This window comes from Balaenoptera borealis (genome assembly GCF_965194805.1).
Source record: "Balaenoptera borealis genome assembly, chromosome: 4".
NCBI classification, from domain to species: Eukaryota; Metazoa; Chordata; class Mammalia; order Artiodactyla; family Balaenopteridae; genus Balaenoptera; species Balaenoptera borealis.
The window spans coordinates 28,945,411-28,965,413 of NC_138861.1; the positions used below are offsets into that span (position 1 = coordinate 28,945,411).

Genomic DNA, 20,003 nt, shown 5'->3' on the forward strand with positions numbered 1-20,003 from the left:
AAAAAAAAAAAAAGAAATACACCAAATGCCAATACTGATCATATCAAGGTTTTCTCTCATAAGTAATTTTTAATTCTTTTCTATTCCCCATTTTCCCCCATTCTCCATTATGCATAACGTGGTCAAATATTAAAATGGCAGTTTAAGCCACGAAGAGATATTCAAGGCAGTAGTGCATGATGACTTGCCAATCAACAGTTAGAGGAGAGAAAGACCACGTACAGCTGGGACAGTCAAGGAAGCCTTGGTGTAAATGCAGAGATTTACGCAACTACTGAAGGGCTGTGAAGACAGATGCTGAATCTCTGTATGGCTTTATACATCTATGAATCTTTCCCTCATCTTTACAGTTGTTCATTTCTAGTTGTTAATGAACGTTTGTAAAACACAAATAAACGGAAAAGTAACTGTACATTTAATGAGTAATTACCATAACATACTAATTAGTATTAGTATACTAATAATATATGAATAATATGTAATTACCACAATGAGTAGGAGGGGGAGGTGGGAGTGACAAAGGAGACCAAGGTGCTGTCTCCTTCTTCAAAAGAGCTTGAGTTCAGTGAGGAACACAGAGGATAGGAGATGAGTGACATCTGGGAAGTATGTGTTATTAAGTGGTTCAAAATTTGAGCAAGTGAAATCTGGCACATCATGAAAGGCCTTGTAGACATGCTAAAGTGTTGGAACTTAATCATAAGTAATAAAAACTTATCAGAGTTTTCCAAGTAAAGGAAAATTATAAATGGATTCAGATCTGCTTTTTCTTCCTCCAAATAGTTCAAAACCAAGTGATGCTTTGAAATTAAATTCAGTGATACAGTGTTTTCTTTCTTTTGTGGAATCATGTATTCCTTAATTTAGACAATTTTCTTCATATTTGTATAGCCTTACATGTTAAAAATGAGATAATGTACATTAACTTTCTGAGGAGTGGTGTAAGTGGGAATCATGTTTAAAATGCATCATGTCACATGTATATTTTGTAGTAAATCATGAGGATGTTTAACTTGGCAAGACTTCTTACTAAACCTGAGTGGCATCTTATATGTTCTCATAAAGGACTCCGTGATCTGCTATGTTTGGTGCTCATTTTTTTCTGAAAGCACATTCTTGTGTATACCCTAGTAGGCTTTCTCTTTTACATTAAAGAAAGCTCCCAATCGAAATAATCAGATTTTAAACATTGCGGGCCACATTTTCAACGGAAGAACCCTGCTTGAGAAAGAACATATTTAGAAGAAGCAGGAAGTGTGGATGGATGAACACCATGGCCAATTAGAGGAGGAGGATTTGAGGCAAGGAACTGTCTTATCCGGAGAAAATACTCAGAACAATAACCATTACACATAGAGGCTTGTAGAAACCCAGAAAATTTAGCATCCACTGGCATTCCGCCTGAAGGTGAATTGCTGCAGAGCTCTGTTTCCTTGGAAACATGATATATTGACCTCTAAAATGGCAAAATTTATTTTGAGATATAAGACCAGAGTTTATAAATTGACATACTGACCAATCCAATGAATTCTTAAGACCATTGAATCTCAAATTTCATGTTGTTACCCACATTGGTGCATTAATTAATACTATGTCCCTTAGGCCATGTAGCACATAATATGAAATATAACAATCATCACTTCTGAGTGGTGAGTTGTCACATATTCGTTCTATCAAATTCTTTTTCTGTATTTTTTAACTATTTAAAAATTTTTATAAAGGAGATAGTGGAAATTTAGGCTAAACCTGTGAACTTATATAAAACAATCATTTCAGACTATTCTAGTTATATTTTAGAATGATGTCACTATTAGGGAAGAGATATTTAAGTGAAAATAATTATAATAATGTAATTTCTATTGAGTGTGGTGAGCATAATTTTATAACGAAAGCATATTTGAGTAAGTTTTGAAAGAAGGTGGGAAGAGACTTGTTTGCAGGTGTTTCAGGAACCATCAAAACCTGTTAATGGTGGACAGACTTTAATAAAAACTGTGGTAGTACAAAGAGAATTTGGAGGGCATTGTTTTAGATTATCAGTTCTAGGCTATTGAAATCAACTCTGAGTCACCTATTTTAGTTTTCCCCTATTACCAAATATTTTCTATAATCAGCTAGGTTGACTTTTATTTTATTAAAAGAAGTGTGCTTTCTAACTGGAGGTTGGCAGAAATAAAAGTACCAGAGACTAGATCTTATTATTTCCATAGTAATATTTCCTCCTTAGACCTATGACCTGAAAAGCTACTTATGAAGAAAAGGAAGTTTGGGTAGTTAAGGGTCTTCTTAACTATCCCACCGTGGTCTACCCACTTATTATTGCAGTTAGTATGAGGGTGGGAGACAGTAGCTTACACAGAATTATGCTTGGGCCTTGAAGAAGAATCAGAAAGCAAATTTGCAACCAAGAAACACAAGGTTTCTCTGTGGATTTCCCCTCCTGAGAGCCGTGATTCTGGTGTCAATTGTCATTTCCCTGGTAGAAATGGGTAGCAGAGCAGGTGGTCTTGATCTCAGCCCCCTCCTCACCAGGAGAGCCAAGGGCTCCTATACAGAGGCTTCTGGTCCACAGCTTGGAGACCCCCAAAAGCTGCCGAGTGTTTGGTTTAAATCCCGAGGGGATAAAGCAGCGTGCATGAAATTACAGTTTGTCATGCTGCTTACAAGTCACAGGCAGATTCTGAGAACTTTTCTTGATAAATGGTGTAGTCACACTCTGGGTCCTTCATAACCTTACTCAAGACTAGTTCACATTTAGTCTGCTTGCCTGGAGGTTTTCCTTGACCAAGTAGAATAGGCTCAGCTACTTAGTCAAGGCTGGTAAACAGCCAGGAGAAACTGGTGAGTGGTTTCCAATTATCCTGTGGAGGAATTTTACTCTTTCATTCATTCATATGGTTACCTTCAAGAGAACAGTGTGGGAATAAAGAAATGTGTAAGAGATACAAGAATGAAAGTCTCTCTTAAGAGAAAATGGCTCCCATGAGGGATTTGGCCACGTCTCTGCAGATTTTGGGTGCCCTTGCTTTTCAACTCTTTTGTTTATCGGTTGTAGTTTGTTCTAGTTGGAATCTCCTACCTGAAATGTGGACCTCATTCAGCCTTTGATATCTTGCTCTTGAATTGGGACTATATTTATAGGCTTTTGTTTTACAAAATTGTTTTTTGCAACGTATTTATAATGTTTATCATCTGATAGCTCTCACTTCACATAACATATGTATTATGGGACTATTTTGTATAGGTAAAATTGGGGGGACTGAATATAGTAAATGTCTTGATGTAACTTGATATTTAAATTTGAGCCACATAGATTGTTTCATAAAACTCATAATTACTTTTTATTTATCTGTTTTGTCATATTGATGTTTTAAATATTTTGTTTACTCAAAACAAAAATGTAATCTGTGTTTTTTTAATTTTTAAAAACTAGCATCTCAGTTTTCATTGCTTTCGATACAAATGTAATTCATACAAATCATATCTATATTTTGAAAACCTTTTTAGATTTCAAACCAAACAAAATCAAAACCTAAGAAACTAGAAAAAAGAAATGTAAATTTTATCAACAGGAAATTGTGTTTTGTCCTCACTGAGAAGCTCAGTTAAAGTATTTGAAGTGATATAAAATATGATATACATTTTAACTGATGAATCCTAGTTCCCGTAGACTGTACACAGCCATTACCAAAAATGAAACAAAACAACAGCAATACTTTAAAAAAAACCCTGCGGCATATTTAATGTTTTTTCTGCCACTACTACAGAAAAGAAAATGCCTCTAGTCACCACCCATTCTTTAGAACACATCTGCATGCAACCTCCAAAAGCCAGATAGTCTAATAATCTTACCAAAAATGGTATTTCTAGGGCTCATCTTTCCTTCATAGGAGAATTTTGTATTTCTTGGGAGTTAATGATTGAGTTTTTCTAGAGAAGTTATGCTTTTTGGTCATGTTCACATGAACAAAATCCAAGTTAGATTTTGAAATAACCATTTTTCATCTAATCGACAATCTGGGAGCTTACCAGACTCATGAGAAATTGTCTTAACAGTGAGAAGCTTCACACTCTCTTTATCGGACTGAGGTCTATTTGGAAAAGAAAACATTAAGTTAGCACCACAGTAATTAGCATTACATATCTGTGAAGGAAAGTAAACATGATACAAACAGAAAGAAGAAGATACACGTGCATATATATTTTTTTGTGTTTCTATGGCAAAACTTGTGTCTCTTCAAGTACAGACACATATACTTTTATAGCACTTTCATTTCTGGAATCAAGCCAATAAATCTCTGTTATTCTGTTACGGTGATGATCATCAGCTAAATTAAACATCAAGATGGGTCATGTAGGGACTTCCCTGGCGGTCCAGTGATTAAGACTCCGCGCTCCCAACGCAGGGGGCACAGGTTCGATCCCTGGTGGGGGAACTAACATCCCTCATGCCGAGCAGCACAGCCAAAAAGAAAAACAACAAAAAAACCACCTGTCATGAGGTCCATGTTGCACATGCCTCCACTTCTGAGTTGTGAGGGGAAGACAGAAATGTTTCCAAACCTTTTGGACTGGTCTGAGTTCTGGGTAATTCCTTTTCATGAGGTCGTGGACACTGCAGTATAGTGTCTGAACTGTCTATTTCAACAAGAGTTCCCACCTATCCCTTCTCAGACTCAAAATAGTTTCAAACCCCAATTCCTCTCCTTGGACATCTCAAGAACCTCTACTTTTAATTAAGAAGGGTAGGTGGCGTAGGGACATTATTCTTAAAGTTCACAACCCAATGAATATACAAAGACATCCACAAAAAGGCAGGCTACAAAGTCAGGTCAACACAGAAAACTTAACCACAGAATTTGGTTTTGACATTAAAATAGTTTGTCTCTTTGCAGCACCTTGATTGTAACAGTTGGTTGGATTGCTAACAACTGCTTTGTTTGTTTTAGTAACGTCAAAGCAAAATAACCATCTGTTGTTAAAGTAAAGCCACTCAGAGCTGTCTCAAGGTGCAGGCATGATTTTTCCCTAATTGTGAGAAGCATATTGAAAATTTCAATGGGAAAACTATTTTAAAACTCTAGCTATGTTTTTCTCTGATTTTTTTTGGCAACTTCTGATTTCTGATTTTACCACTTTACCCAAGCTTAAGAGCCACCTTCTCGTTCAGTTGTTGGAATTTCTCAGTTGAATTTCTCATACTTGAGAGCTCTCTGACAAATAGGTAGCCAAACCCCATACACTGTGCCTTCTACAAAATGCTTGAAAAACCCGAAGAAGAAGTATGAGTAGAGGATCAATACTTTCCCCTATATAAATGACAGGGTCAGAGCTTCTAGAAGAAAACAACGATGCAGCATTACTTACTGGTCATTTCCATTTTCAGGTGTGCCTAGAAGAGGAGGGAGTTGTTATTAGAGTTGTGAAGAGCTTGGCTGCAAAAAACCTGAGACCCCTGCCACTTTCTGCTCAAAGATGTCTCTAAAGCCAATTTTTAACTTTTCAGTCTCTCGCCCCATTCCCCGGCCCACTGACCATTTCCTCAGACGTGGTGACTACTCATTCCGCAGTCACAGCTTATACATTCATGGTATAGTCTCAACTAGGCCAACTCCACTGAACGTAGCTCTGGACTAATTTTAATCTTATAGTTTCGTATCACTGTGTGGAACTATTATCCATTATTGTACATCCCAGAGACACCAAAAAAGCTTTCAGTATCTCTGGAAACAAATTCTTCTCAGAGTATTGAATTACCTTCTTATAACAAAGAATAGAATTTTTGGCTTTTCTTTATATGTTGCTCTCTCTGGGGACCTAAATCTCTGTATTTGTGGTGAGCCATGATGTTGATATTGCTTCTAATTGCTTCTGAAGCCCACGGATTCAGCTTCTCAGAAGTGCCCTACAAAATGTCACTGAGCCTACTAACTGTAACTAATCTTTTGTCCGCTTTGCCAGGCTGTTCCACGAGGGCCGGTGGAAAGCAAGTCAGGCTTGTGAGAATGCAGAGTGATTCATTCTGCACAAGAGCATGGCCTCTCGGGAGCCGATCGTGCTGGTCAAACCTTGCATTAATCTGTGGCCTATCGGCAAAATATTTAATGTAATCACTTAAGGTCCTTGCTTTGTTCCGGATTTTGCTGTGATTTTATTCCATGACTCGGCTCCCATCTCTTGGATTTCCTTTCATCTCTAAGGTAGCTCTTGTCATCAGGATATGCCTTTTGAATATCATTCTCTTGACTTGGACCATCATTGTTTTATAAAGACCTTGATTTCCACGAAAATTTTGGCTACTTCTATTTCTGTCACCTTGGCTAAGTTACTCCAACATGAATCTTAATCCCTAGAATTTAATTCATGGCACGGTATGCTGTTCACCAACTAGATCTAACCTCATCTTCCCTACCGTCAGTAGGGTTTTAAAAACATTTAAAAATACCCATTATAACTGTTATGTATGATATCACCTGTGCTGCTCATAGCCCTGTTTCACAATGAGCAGATATTTTCTTGTTTGCCTGTTTTAATATTTTTTCTTAGAATACTGTAATATGGGTTCATTAGCAGATAGATGCATACCAGCAGACTACTTTCTGCATATATGCCATTGTTATTTGGGTTAAAGCTCACACTACTGTCAACATTATCCAGATAAGCTTAATTTCATACAGAAATCTCTGATTCATACTGGCTTCCAGAGATCAGAGTGGGTTTATGAATTTTCTGAACTTAATGAAGTCTCACCCACATACTTGAAGAGTGATTAACTCCAGGTGTTTAATGGTGCTAATTTAATGATAACAATACTGTGAATTCTGTTTGGAAAACAAAGTTGACAAATAGATTTGGCTAATTGTACAATTGCCCAACTTGGTTATAAACTATTTCATGTCTTCAGAATAACTCTCCATAGTGGTAGGAATTTCATACAGTTTTTCTGAATGATCCAGTTCACCTATAAAGTCCCCTTTAATAGAAAGTGTCAACTTTTCAAATAACTTATTTGCAAATCTTCCTATGCAAAGCAGTTTTTCAGTACAGGGTATTTTTACTAATGGATTTAGCCCACAATTTTTTTCCCTATCCTGTATACTCAACACCCACTGGCTTCAACTAGATTGGTTGAGTTCCCATAAAAGATAGGATTGGTGGTTTAGAAACTTAGAGACATTAAACTGATTTATAAAAATGCTATTTCCCCTCTGGAAACTGAGTGAGGAAGCATATTTCAGACTTTATTAAGAAGTTTATTCACTAACTCCCAGAGGGAAAGACATTGATTTGTTTTCTTCTTATTTTACAGCAAGAGCTAAAATGAGCACTGCTGTTTTCACCTCATTACTTTCCCTTGCACTGTCCTGCTCAGGCGCCAAACTGTCCGCGCCCTGCACAGTCAGGGATTGGCCTCAGGAACAGCATTCATTAGTGTCCTGGGGGCACATTGTCCATGGGGTAAACAAAGAAGAGCGTGGCTCATAAAAATGATTCATTTTTACTTTTTAACAGTATATGAGACTTAGGTAGAGTTCTGTTAGTGAACTGTTTAGAATTAAAGTGAGGAAAGGAAAGGTTCTACTTTACTAAAAATTACAAAATTTAACTCAACAAGCATATCATAAGGCTCTCTCTGCTATTTATTATGCACAATGCCATGTGAGTCATACGTAGTTTGTGACTTGCAGGGGTTGCCTGAAGTTATGGACTGAATGTTTGTGCCCCCCCTCAAAATTCATATGTTAAATCTTAATGCTCAATGTGATGGTATTAGGATACTGGGCCTTTGGAAAGTGATTAGGTCATGAGGGCAGAGTCCTTAGGAATGGCTTAGTGCCCTTATAAAAGAAAGCCCAGAGAATTCTCTTGTCCCTTCTGCCACATGAAGACACAGGCAGATCTGAAAACCAGGAGATTGCGCTCATGAGACGTCAAATCTGATGGCGCGTTGGTTGAACTTCTCAGCCTCGGGAACTGTGAGAAATAAATGTTTGTTGTTTAAGCCACCCAGTCTATGGCATTTTTGTTACAGCAGCCTAGACAGAATAAGATGTTTGACGTGCAGGGGAAGCAGGCTTATAGAGAAGTAACTATACTATAGTGTGATGAATACTGTCATTAAGTTCTGTGGAATTAGAAGTAACAGAACACTCCACTTTGCTTAAAGAGATGGGGTGTCGAAAAAATATGGATTAAGTTTGTTTTTCAGCTAGATCCTAATGGATAAGATGGAGATTAGGTGTGTTGTTATAAAAGTTAAGCAGGGGGCTGGACATTCTAAGAGAAGGAATAACATGGATGAAGCAGAACACATGGCACTACATTATACAACCAGGAAGGTGTCTGAAATGGAAAGATAGGTTGAAGTTTAAGATAACATAGGCGAGTTCCCGGGAACTGGAGGGGGATTCAGAGGAAGCATGAAATAAAATGAGAGCTCAAGTTCCTGGAACAGAAAAAAGACTGAATAAAGACCGAAAGAAATCTCAGTAAAATCGGGACTTTAGTTAATAATGTATCAATTTTGGTTACTTAATTGTGACAAATATACCATACTAACGTAAGATATTAATAATAAGGGTAGATGGGAACTCTCTACCTATCTTCACAACTTTTCTGTAAATCTAAATCTATCCTAAAGTTTCAAAGTTTATTTAATAAAAGACTTTAAAATATAATGCCATTACGGGAATAATAAATATTCAAGAGGCAGGGAGAAGAAGATGAAGCAGCAAAAAGAAGAAAAAGGGCGAGGATGTAAAAGAAGGCAGTGTCACTTTAAATGAAAGAAGAAAGACTTTCCAAAGCTAATGGAGAGATTAAGGAGAATAATAAAGAACTGTTGGACTAGAATCCCTCTAAAAACTGCAACAGTGATCAACCCTGAGGACCTGGTTCAATTAGCAGAGCACACGGTTGTGGAAGACACCTTCATAGGAAGGAAGCTGTGCCTCCCAGGAGGGAAGTAAGTCACAAAACACTCTTCTTGAAATTATGGGTCCCAAAGTGAAATCCTTAGCGATACTTCCCTTTATTCTCTGTTACACGGAAATGGAACAAATCTTCGCTATAGCTAACGCATGTCATTTTATGCCTTCTTTACTACCATATTCCCCTGACCACCCACAAAACTAGGGCTTTTTCATTAAAAAAAATCTGTCCATATTCGATATTATCTGCCATTAGTAGTTAATTCCTACTCCTTACATTCACCAGCATTCAATGGATGTCTCTGCCCCTTTCCCTCCACCTCTGTGATCAAGCAATACAGCAGTTCTTTTCGGTGTATAATTCCTCTCTCCTCTTAAGAGGTTAAGTTCAAGTTTAGACTGAGCATGTATATTCTCCTTTTAGGAAAGCAAAATGAAACAAAACACTGTTACCTACCTGGGTCTGTCTTCCAGCACATTCGATACAAACCCACCAAAGCAAAGACTGAAAGTGTTATTGCAATCAAAGCAATAACCACAGGCAAAATAATACCTAAAAAGTATTGGAGACATTGTCAGTTAGAGTGGCTATTGAATTTCACAATAAATAGTTCATGAACTGAGGAAAAGCACTGTATGCTTCCTTTCTTCTTTAAACATCATTTTATTTAAAAGAAGTTTTTTTTTTTTTAAGTAAAGAAGATAATTATCTGATTCCTGGGTTTTACCCTAGTTGTCATTTCTGATGTATCCACTTGATGTCAGTCTTGTAGCCTTTCTGAAATAAAACTCCAAACCTAAGGAATACAGTTCCCACTTTCCTGGTGACTGAAGGAATGAGGAGATGGGAGACTGGTCAGGCAGAAGCTGTCCCCTATGGTCAGACCCATATTCACACTTTATATTCTTTACTACTTTATAGTGAAGTTACTAATACATAGCTTGGATGAAGGCAGTCAGAAGGCACAAACTTCCAATTATAAGATAAATAAGCACTAATGTATAATATGATAAACAGAATTAACACTGCTGTATGTTACATATGAAAGTTGTTAAGAGAGCAAATCCCAAGAGTTCTCATCACAAGAAAAAAAAATTTTCTATTTCTTTAATTTTGTATCCATATGAAGTGATGGATGTTCACTAACTTATTGTGATAAGTTTCATGATGTATGTAAGTCACATCATTATGCTGTACACCTAAAACTTATGCAGTGCTGTATGTCAATTATATCTCAATAAAACTGGAAGAAGAAGAAATATATATCCTCTACTGGTTCTAGTGGAAATGCTCTGGTCATAAAGCTGGCTTTTTAAAAAAAAATCATTAATATCTTTCTGTAAAAATATCTTAGGACTAAAAAGGCATACAATAACATAAGTGGATATAGATGGATATCATGGTGGAACAATATGGTCCAAGAAAGATAAGCATGTGTGTAATTGTGAATGTCTGCTTGGGGGAGTGGTGTTGCTACAGTAAACTAGGGTGAGTTTTTCCTGTTCTCATTAAAAGAAGGGTTTTGCTGTTTGTTTGTTTTAGCATCTGCCTTCTTTTCTGACAGTCATTTCCCAGGTTAAAACAAGAATGAAGAAAGGAAAAAGCTGTCATAGGGATATAAGTAGAGATATAGATGTTACAGTTACTATTTAGTTAGGTGTTCTCATCTGCTGGCATATGTACTCCTTATATTTACCGGGGGTTGAGAATAGTTAGGAGATTCATTTGTAGGGTGGGTTACACTTCACTGTTATGGTTAAATATTTGTTTTAAGTAAGTTCTGCTGGGTTCATATTAGACCTTACATGAGATCATTAGTGCCTCCCAAAATGAAGATGGCATGAATCAGCAGCTCAATAAGTGCAATATGCTGACTTACTGAATGGAATGACTTTACCTGAACCTAAGATAATCTTTTATCATCACAGCTTCATATATATTCATCTTATTCTTAATTTTCAGGGAAATTAATGAATATTCTCTATTCAGTCCTAGCATAAACAGTGGCTGACATATATATGTTTTTGCTAAAATAGAACTTTTCTTAAAAGGCCATTTTTAACATTAAGATAAAGCTTTGTAAAGGTGAAAATTCATTTTTATGGAGATCTCTGCCCATGCACTTTGGCTTATCAGAGATTAGTCCCATCAATTCACCTTGACCCCTGGTGGTAGCTGCTTAGCACTAAGGTAAGAAAAAAAAAAAAAATCCCCAAAGTGTATTTATTAAAACCAGACTCAATGGGAGGAAACTTTCAAAGCAGGTGGCAATTATATAGGATTATAATGGGATTGCAGGTTCAGTAAAGTTGAGAAAAGGCTGTCTATAGTTGAATCCCTTCCCTTATTGGTAACATTCAAACTTTCTGCAGTTCTACTGCCTTGAATGAAGATGCACGTATTACTCACTGGAATAAGAGGGGTTGGTTGAAGAAGAGCTTGCATTTTTTGCGTTCTCAGTGCCTATTATTTTAAGAAAGAAAAAAAGTCACCTTTGGTTAATGTGTGCCAATTCTCACAAACCTCCCCCCACCTCCCCACTCCCTGTTTAGGTAAGCCTCTGTGATTTATAGGTATGAAGCTTGGAGTGAAAACATTTTATCTCATTCTGAAAGAGTTCTGTTTTATGACTCAAGATTGGTAGGGAGTTAATGTATACAATCTGATGAGTTTGGACACATGCGTATACCCATGAAACCATCCCCACAATCAAGGTAATAGACAAGAGTCATCACCTCCAGAAGTTTCCTCATGTCCCCTCCCTTTTTTGAGGATGTGCAGTTTTGTTGTGTATAAATTATACCTCAATAAGCTGTTTTTTAAGTTGGTGAGGTTTTCTTGGCGAGGAGGGGTCAGGCGAAGCAAGCTTCCACTCATACACACAGAAGTCATACCTTGAGACTGGGAGATGTTTTCCAGAATTGTTACTGATATTGAGGATAATGTAGGGATTCTGGAAGGTGATGCATCTGGTTGTAGAGTGTTAACTGTAGGAAAATGATAAATTTAGCGTCAGATGATAGTATTTGCTCTTCTTACTGGATTTCTTTGCAGATTCAAACAATTTGCATTTCTGATGATCTGTAAAAACTGCTTATTGTTGAATAATGGGATACATACAATTATACATTAAATCATGAGTTCATTCTATCTCCTCCTGTAGAGATAATTAAATTTGGAATGAGAAAACCTGGGTGTTAGTATTATATCTTCAAGAACTGGCCAAAAAAACTTGAGCAAGTTTCTCATCTTAGGCTACAGACTGTATCACCTACTGCATGAAGTTCTGCATCCCATAAGAATGCAAATCAATGCAAAAGTATTAGTCACATTTTAGATATTACAACTTTGAGCGATAGTGATTTTTTTCACTATAAATACTTAAAATGGACATAAATACACAGGACTTCAGATTTTATAATGTTTCTTAGTGGTCAAAGAGAAAGATTGCAATTGAGGCTTTGGTTGGAAGAACTGGAGAAAAAAATAATAGAAGATCCCTTCATTTTTATATCAGCAGTGATTTACACTTGTATGCCTTTTCTAGAGTAACTGCTGCTTGGATGCATTTCCACCACTGTCCATGCTCTTTTTACCATGGCAAATGTTAATTTTAAATTATTATTATTTGTTTGCATAAGTCAACATTTGCCATCTTTAGTCAGAAGGACTAAAACAAAAATAAATAAATAAAAATTTATTATTCAAAACCCATAAATCTCAATAAATTTCAAGGAAACATAGATAATTATATGTTTTATAAGTGTACAACATTTATTCTTGTGAATCTGTAATAAAAAGTAATTTGTATTTTGAACATTTTTTGAAAAATAATTCTCTTTTTCTTGAAATATGAAGTAATATCTTTCAATCACACCTGTTTGCCTTGTCTCTACACTGAATTGCAAGTTCCTGGAGTGTGAGGGCTGTAATTCCCACCATCCACCACACGAAGCTCTGACCACAGTGGGTATGCAGTAAGATGTAGCTGACTGCTTGGATAAACTAAGAGGAACTTCTTACAATTATGGCCCCCTTAGGAGTGTGAAGGCCATGCATAATTGCATGAAAGAAATTGGTATTGCCTATGACTGCCTTGGATCTTTCCCTCTTTGTCACCCACAGCCCAGCACACACTGCATGCTTATGCATTTTTGACATTTGTGGGGGGAGAATAATGTTAAGAGTCTGTTCTTGCCATGCAAGAGATCTGTGGGAGGAAGCTAGATATATGCCCGTAAGAACAAAGAAAAATGTCAGGCTCGTGCACTGAGCAGGCAGAAAAAGGAATCTTAAATACAAGAGTGGGAACTAGCTCAAACCTCGGTACTTAGTTGCTTTTTCCAGTGTCAAGTGTTCTAGTGAGGATGAATGCTCTTTTGGTTGTGTTGATAGAGAATGAGATGGCTGATTAAATAACCAATGGCATTAATTCCCCTGGGATTTCCCAAGGGTTAATTTTCAAGACTCCACATTCTACCTTATTACCTTCTCATAGACAAGCTAAGTGGCGGCTACAGTTCTGAGTATAATCTATCTGGTTCAGATGAAACTCCAAGCTTTCCTCCTTAAAAGGTTAAAACGTGTTGACTGTCCAGTGCCATTATTGCTAACGACCCACAGGGAGGCAACAGAATTAACCCTTCTTAAAAGAGGATTTGTTGGCTCCTTGAACAAAGACTTTTTTTTTTTTCTTTTAACCGCAAACTTTAGTTAATAAATCATTTCTGAAACCAGCACACATGCACACACACACACGTACACACACTTCACCTCTATTACATTGAATGATTTCTGGTGTTTTCTAGTCTCTTTTACTTCATTTAAAAAAATACTAGTCATGACCCACTAATGGGAATTAACTGACAGTTTGAGAAACCCTGTCCATTAGCGTGATCATATTGATGAAATTACAGGTCTTGGCTGAATTCATAAATTGTGAGTTTAATGTAATTCTTCCTGCAATTAAGATGGAGCCATGGTATGTTCAGAGCTTATGATTTCTGTGGATTTCATTGAGACTCTATTATGCCACGTTACTACTAAAGCGGCATCAGCAGAGGAGGTACAGGAGAGGTACAGTGGATGGTTGAGAGCATGATTCTGAAGACTGAGTATGTGGGCTCAAATCTGACTCTAGCACTTATTTGCTGTGGAATCTTAGGCAAGGCACTTAAACTCTTTGTGTCTGAGTTTCCACATCTACAAATGGTGATTATAATTTTTCTACATCATAGTGTTGTGAAAATTAAATGAGTAAAAATAAATTTAAATTGCTTAGAAGTGTTGATACTGATATGTTTATAACATATATAATTACTATAAAATTATGTTAATTTATATTATATTAATATATTACTTTATAATAATATCCTATTGTTATATTGTGATTAGGCACCTACAGAGTTGTGTCTTTCAACCAAAGTCAATTTATCTAATTTTCTCAGATATTCTAAGTGTAAAGCTATATGACTCTTCAGACACTTACATGTTTTCAGAAGCTTCTTTGCTCTGGTCAGGAACTGGAGAAACTGGAGTATAGGTGATCTTAGATGACATCAGTTTGCTCTTAGACCTTGACTTTTGGTGACTGTAATGATTATTGAATTGCAGATATGGTATGTTATGACTTAAATTTAGTTTGCAAACTTCAGGCCAGAAATTGGAGTAGGCTGTTTGAGGCAGAGACCTCAGAACAAAGTCTGTTGTAATAAAGAGACTTGCGGAACCAAGTCTATTGTAATAATGCGTACCCAAATTTACCCTATGGGTTAGTCTCCAAAATTTACAAACAGCTCATGAGGCTTAATATCCTCAAAACAAACAACCCAATCAAAAAATGGGCAGAAGACCTAAACAGACAATTCTCCAAAGAAGACATACAGATGGCCAAGAGGCACATGAAAAGATGGTCAACATCACTAATTATTAGAGAAATGCAAATCAAAACTACAATGAGATATCACCTCGCACCAGTTAGAATGACCATCATCAAAAAACCCACAAACAATAAATACTGGAGAGGGTGTGGAGAGAAGGGAACCCTCCTACACTGTTGGTGGGAATGTAAATTGGTGCAGCCACTATGGAGAACAGTATGGAGGTTCCTTAAAAAACTAAAAATAGAGCTACGATATGACCATGCAATCCCACTCTTGGGCGTATATCTGGAGAAAAACATGGTCCAAAAGGATACATGCACCCCAATGTTCATTGCAGCACTGTTTATAATTGCCAAGACATGAAAGCAACCTAAATGCCCCTCGATAGAGGAATGCATAAAGAAGATGTGGTATATATATATATATATATATATATATACACACACACACACACACATACACATACAATGGAATATTACTCAGCCATTAAAAAGAATGAAAACAATGCCATTCACAGCAACATGGATGGACCTAGAGATTCTCATACTGAGTGAAGTAAGTCAGACAGAGAAAGAGAAATATCGTATGATATCCCTTATATGCGGAATCTAAAAAGAAATGATACAAATGAACTTATTTACAAAACAGAAACAGACTCACAGACTTAGAGAACGAACTTATGGTTACCGGGGGGGGAAATGGGGGGAAGGGATAGTCAGGGAGTTTGGGATCGACATGTACACACTGCTATATTTAAAATGGATAACCAACAAGGGCCTACTCTATGGCACAGGGAACTCTGCTCAATGTTATGTGGCAGCCTGGATGGGAGGGGAGTTTGGGAGAGAATGGATACATGTATATGTATGGCTGAGTCCCTTTGCTGTGCACCTGAAACTATCACAACATTGTTAATTGGCTATACTCCAATATAAAGTAAAAAGTTAAAAAAAACAAAAAACGAATTTACCCTATTGCCATCTGACCGTGGAACACATTTGGCTCTTGCTGTAAACCAATTACTAGATAAATCATTGGAAGTTTTAAAGACAGAAGACCTTATTGATGTCCCAGGGTACCTCTGGTGGTTATGAGAATGCACCTCATGGAAGGTGAACTACAGTGTAATTGACCGAGGTTCCCCACCTGCTCTCTGAATTCCATCATTGTGTTTGTGCTGATGCCATACCTCCTGCAGGCTGCTCCCAGCCAGTGATTGAGCCTGGCAAGGATATGAAAGCAGGTCTGCTCCTGGGAACCAGGGGTTTCTCTGAGGAGGGACTTGAGCTGGAGGAGTCCCTGATGGCCTTCTCAAACCTTCCTTAAAGGAAAGCATATCATACACAGATATTAACAGGAGAAAAAGTGTGAGAGGCAGTAGAGGATAAAATATTCTAGTGTGAGAAAGAAAATAAAACTGTGTGTTCTATTTTCATTTCACCATGTTTCCTATACTTCTTTTTGATATGTGTGCATCTGATATGTGTCTGAGGGGCTAAATTCAATTGAACGGAATGCTTATTCATTTTTTTCATTATTTATAAATAATTGGAACTGGTCTCTAACTGCAAATTGATGGATTCATGTCTCACTTTTAAAAAGAACTTTCCAGCATTTGTCACAATAACTCATTCACTCCTCCTTAACACATTTTCTTCACGTGGCTCCAGTAGAGCACACACTGCTGGTTTTTCTCCTACCTTAAGTCTTATTCTTCTCAGTCTCCTTGGCTGGTTTCATCTCTTCTTTCTGACTCAGTCTTGGAGGGCCCCAGAATGTAGTCCTTCGTCCTCATCTCTAACTACACTAATTTCATTGGTGATTTCAGTCAATTTCAAGGTTTAAATAGAATATCAGTGCAAATGATCTCCTAATTTATACTTCCAGCCTAGACCTCTTTCCTAAATTTCAGATTCATAATAATGGCAAATAATAAAAATCTGAAACTCAACATGTCCAAACTTGAATTTCTGCTCTATCTGCAGCCTTTCTATCTTAGCTGATGGCAGATATTCCTTCCAATTGCTCAGGCCAAAAGCCTCAGAGTTATTTTTGATTCATCTTTTTCTATACTATTCCAAAGGCAGTCATCAAGAATATCTATAGGCTCCACCTCCAAAATATATTCAGAATTTGGAGATTGCATGCCACCCTATGACCCTATGACCACCCTGGTCCAAGCTACCATCATTTCTCTCCTCGAAAATTTGCAAAAGATAATCTTGCTTCATTTGACAGTCTCTCCTCAGCAATCAGAGTTATACTTATAAAACATGAGTCAGATCATGTCACCCCTCTGTTCAAAATCCCCAGTGTTTTTCCATTCCACTTACAGAAAAAGTCACAGTCCTTGAAATAGCCCATCAAATCTTAGCTAATCTGCCTGGTATATCCCCTGCCTTTCTCCCTGCCCTGTTTCTTTAACACACCAGTCCTCTCCTCAAGTTGTAGCTCTGTTTAGATGCTCTTCCCCCATGTATTAGGGGGCTCACTTCCTTCTTGTATTTTCTCAAACCTTTTTTATGACTTATCTTGACCACTTTTTCAATACTGAAAATGGTCCCCACCTCTCCAGCACTCGTAATCCCTCCCTTCTACACTGTTCTACATCTTCTCTTTCTCATAGCACTTATCACCTCCCACCTTGCTTTACAATTTGGTTAATTAATACATGTATTGATTATAGTTTGTCTATACTTATACTAGAATATAAGATCCTCGAGGGCAAGAATCTTTATTTTGCTCACTGATATTTCCCAAACGCTAGAGCAGTGTGTACAAGTAGCGACCGTAAGTTTTGCTGAATGGACAAACAAATTTTTTGGCAGCAGACGTGACTACTGTTGAGGAGGAAGTGAATTCATGTGTTTTCCTTTTTTGCCTTAATATTAGGATGGGTACTTATTTAAAATCATTTTCATTAATTTTTTTCATTCATTCTGAAGTAATAGAAAAAAATAGACACCTACTCTGGGTCCAACAGTAGATGCTGAAGGAAATACAACAGAGTACATGAGATAGTTATTTCATTTAAGGAGCTCTCACAGGGAAGGTGAACAGCACAAAGTTGACAGATGTGAAAAAAAACAAAACAGTATGTCAGGGATTAAAATAAGAGATACCATGTTATTGTTAATTGAATTTTACTTATAAATTAATTCTTAACAGAAAGAATTAGAGGTGCTTAAGCAATGATATAGGCCATAAGATGAATGAAATAAAAATGAGAAATCAGAACAAAGGAAAATGGAAGAAACAAATAAGCTCCTCCTAAGAGTTAGTACCAAGCATCAATACGGTTGCTGGTGTTGGCCATAAGAATTGATTCTGAGCATGCTGACACTCAGGGAAAGGGAGCATGGTTTACTCTAGGCTTTCATTATCAGAGTGGAAAATGATCTATTATATAAGTAAGTGGCACATCAGCGGTCCAGTCAATAAATGCTATGAGGATGGTTGGTCCCATTCTCTGTTTTGGGAGGGGAATATGCTGGTATGATCCCTGAGGTCTCTTCTAGCTTTAAGATTTAGATTCTTGTCAGGGTTCCTTTCAATTCAGATTTTGTCATAGCTAGTCTGCATTTTCGCTTTTAACGGGATCCCCCCATCTATGTAATGGGCAAAATGACAAAAGGAAACTTTTCTGCCTTCACGTGATAAAAATTAATTTCTGCTCTCATCAGACCTGACCTTTCTGACCTAGCTGTACACTTCAAGCTATGCAAAAACAATTTTTATCTCAAAGTTCTTTCACTTTGCTTTGGGCCATCAGCATAACTAACCAGAAGTAATAGGATCCCCTAACCCAGTAATAACTGTGATTAGAGATTTGTTTACTTTAGGTAACTCTGTAGAAATATATGTTGAAGAAGGAGGGCATATTTTTCTTTTGTGATTTAATATAAATAGTTATTAACTTCCAGAAAATTATATACAGTGCACAAAGAATAAATGGGGCACTGTGCTAATTACTTCCATATGTGCTAACTCACCTTATTCTTAAACATTTTTATTATGTGCTTTAAAGATGAGAGATACTGTGGCTCACAGAGATAAGGTAACATGTCTGACAATAAGTAGAAGGGCTAAGACATAAGCCAAGTATGACTCAAAACCCTATCGGTTTCCTCTCCATTATGCCATGCAACCAACAGATTTCAAGTGAGTTGAGTTCATCTTACTTGTTAATGGCATCATTATCAATGAGACCAGCGAAATTTTTTTCTCAGCATTCTGAAAGTTTTAGAATGTTCTCATCTCCCTCCCAAAATATATACATCATCTTACCTTAAATTCACGATTTGGATAGTACGACCTGAAAACACTGAGAAGCTTTTCAATATGTAACTCTTCCTGTGCCATATGCTTTCTGAGAATGTGAGCGTAAGCGATCCAAAACATGGACATGAAAATATTAAAAAGGACTTTATTTTCAAGTCATGGGACACTATGTGCCAGGCATTGTTCTAAGTGTTTTACACTCACTATTGTATTAATAATATTTTCATTTCATAAAGTGGAAACTGAAGCCCAGAGAGTTTAAGTAATTTGCCCAAAGTCACACAGAGCTGGGGTTTGAATGCACACTCTAGACTCTGTTCTGTCAACCACAGTTCTGTGCTGCCTAAGCAGCTCCTCAGTCGGAATGAGTTATAAGTGCATGCCTCTTATTTTTGTTACATGAAATATTATCTATTTCAATTTCGGCTCCAATCGAGAAGGTATTCTTCCTACCAAGGCAAACTAAACACCTCCTTCCTTCAGTAGGCCAAACCAGACTCTGCATATACACACAAGCAGACAGAATTATTCCTAGTGTATTAAATAAAGCACATTGTAGAGCTCATTGGAAGAGCTCACACCCTTAGCAATATCATTGAAATGTGTTGGTTCTTAAAGTGAGTGTTGGCTAGCTAATCAGTTGAGACTGTGAGTTTTTATGACCTTTCAGTGTAGACTAGAGAGCCACAAGAACAGGGTCGAGCACTTCTCAGTTATCAGATCCCTGAACTAGAGGAGAACTCACATAGCCATACCTAGATTTATAGATTCATACAATTTCCTAAGTGGAAGTTTATGCCAGACCCTATCACATAAATATTTATATATTTTGCATTCCATAACTGAGTTGTTTTATTCTCAACTAATTTTCAAACAGCATAAAATTTCCAAGTTAATAAAAACAACTCT

The 20,003-nt window shown here is 37.0% G+C and overlaps 1 protein-coding gene and 1 long non-coding RNA gene across 8 annotated transcripts in view; one reads left to right on the plus strand and one right to left on the minus strand.

Annotated features, from left to right (window-relative positions):
- The window catches only part of LOC309628247, a 212,883-nt gene that overhangs the window by 158,032 nt on the left and 34,848 nt on the right, over positions 1 to 20,003 (plus strand). The gene's annotated exons all lie outside the window — the stretch shown is intronic.
- Positions 1 to 20,003, minus strand: part of EMCN (endomucin) — a 95,522-nt gene that overhangs the window by 9,782 nt on the left and 65,737 nt on the right. For all 4 annotated transcript variants that reach the window (XR_014244256.1, XM_082391017.1, XM_082391015.1 and 1 more), the window contains 5 exons: positions 11,826 to 11,918; positions 11,341 to 11,394; positions 9,388 to 9,483; positions 5,368 to 5,392; positions 4,030 to 4,091 (listed from right to left, as the gene is read on the minus strand). Coding sequence is in view for 3 of the 4 variants with exons in the window: in XM_082391017.1 (XP_082247143.1) it covers positions 4,030 to 4,091; positions 5,368 to 5,392; positions 9,388 to 9,483; positions 11,341 to 11,394; positions 11,826 to 11,918 (330 nt within the window). In the remaining variant the exon portion in view is untranslated. The remainder of the gene's footprint in view (positions 1 to 4,029; positions 4,092 to 5,367; positions 5,393 to 9,387; positions 9,484 to 11,340; positions 11,395 to 11,825; positions 11,919 to 20,003) is intronic.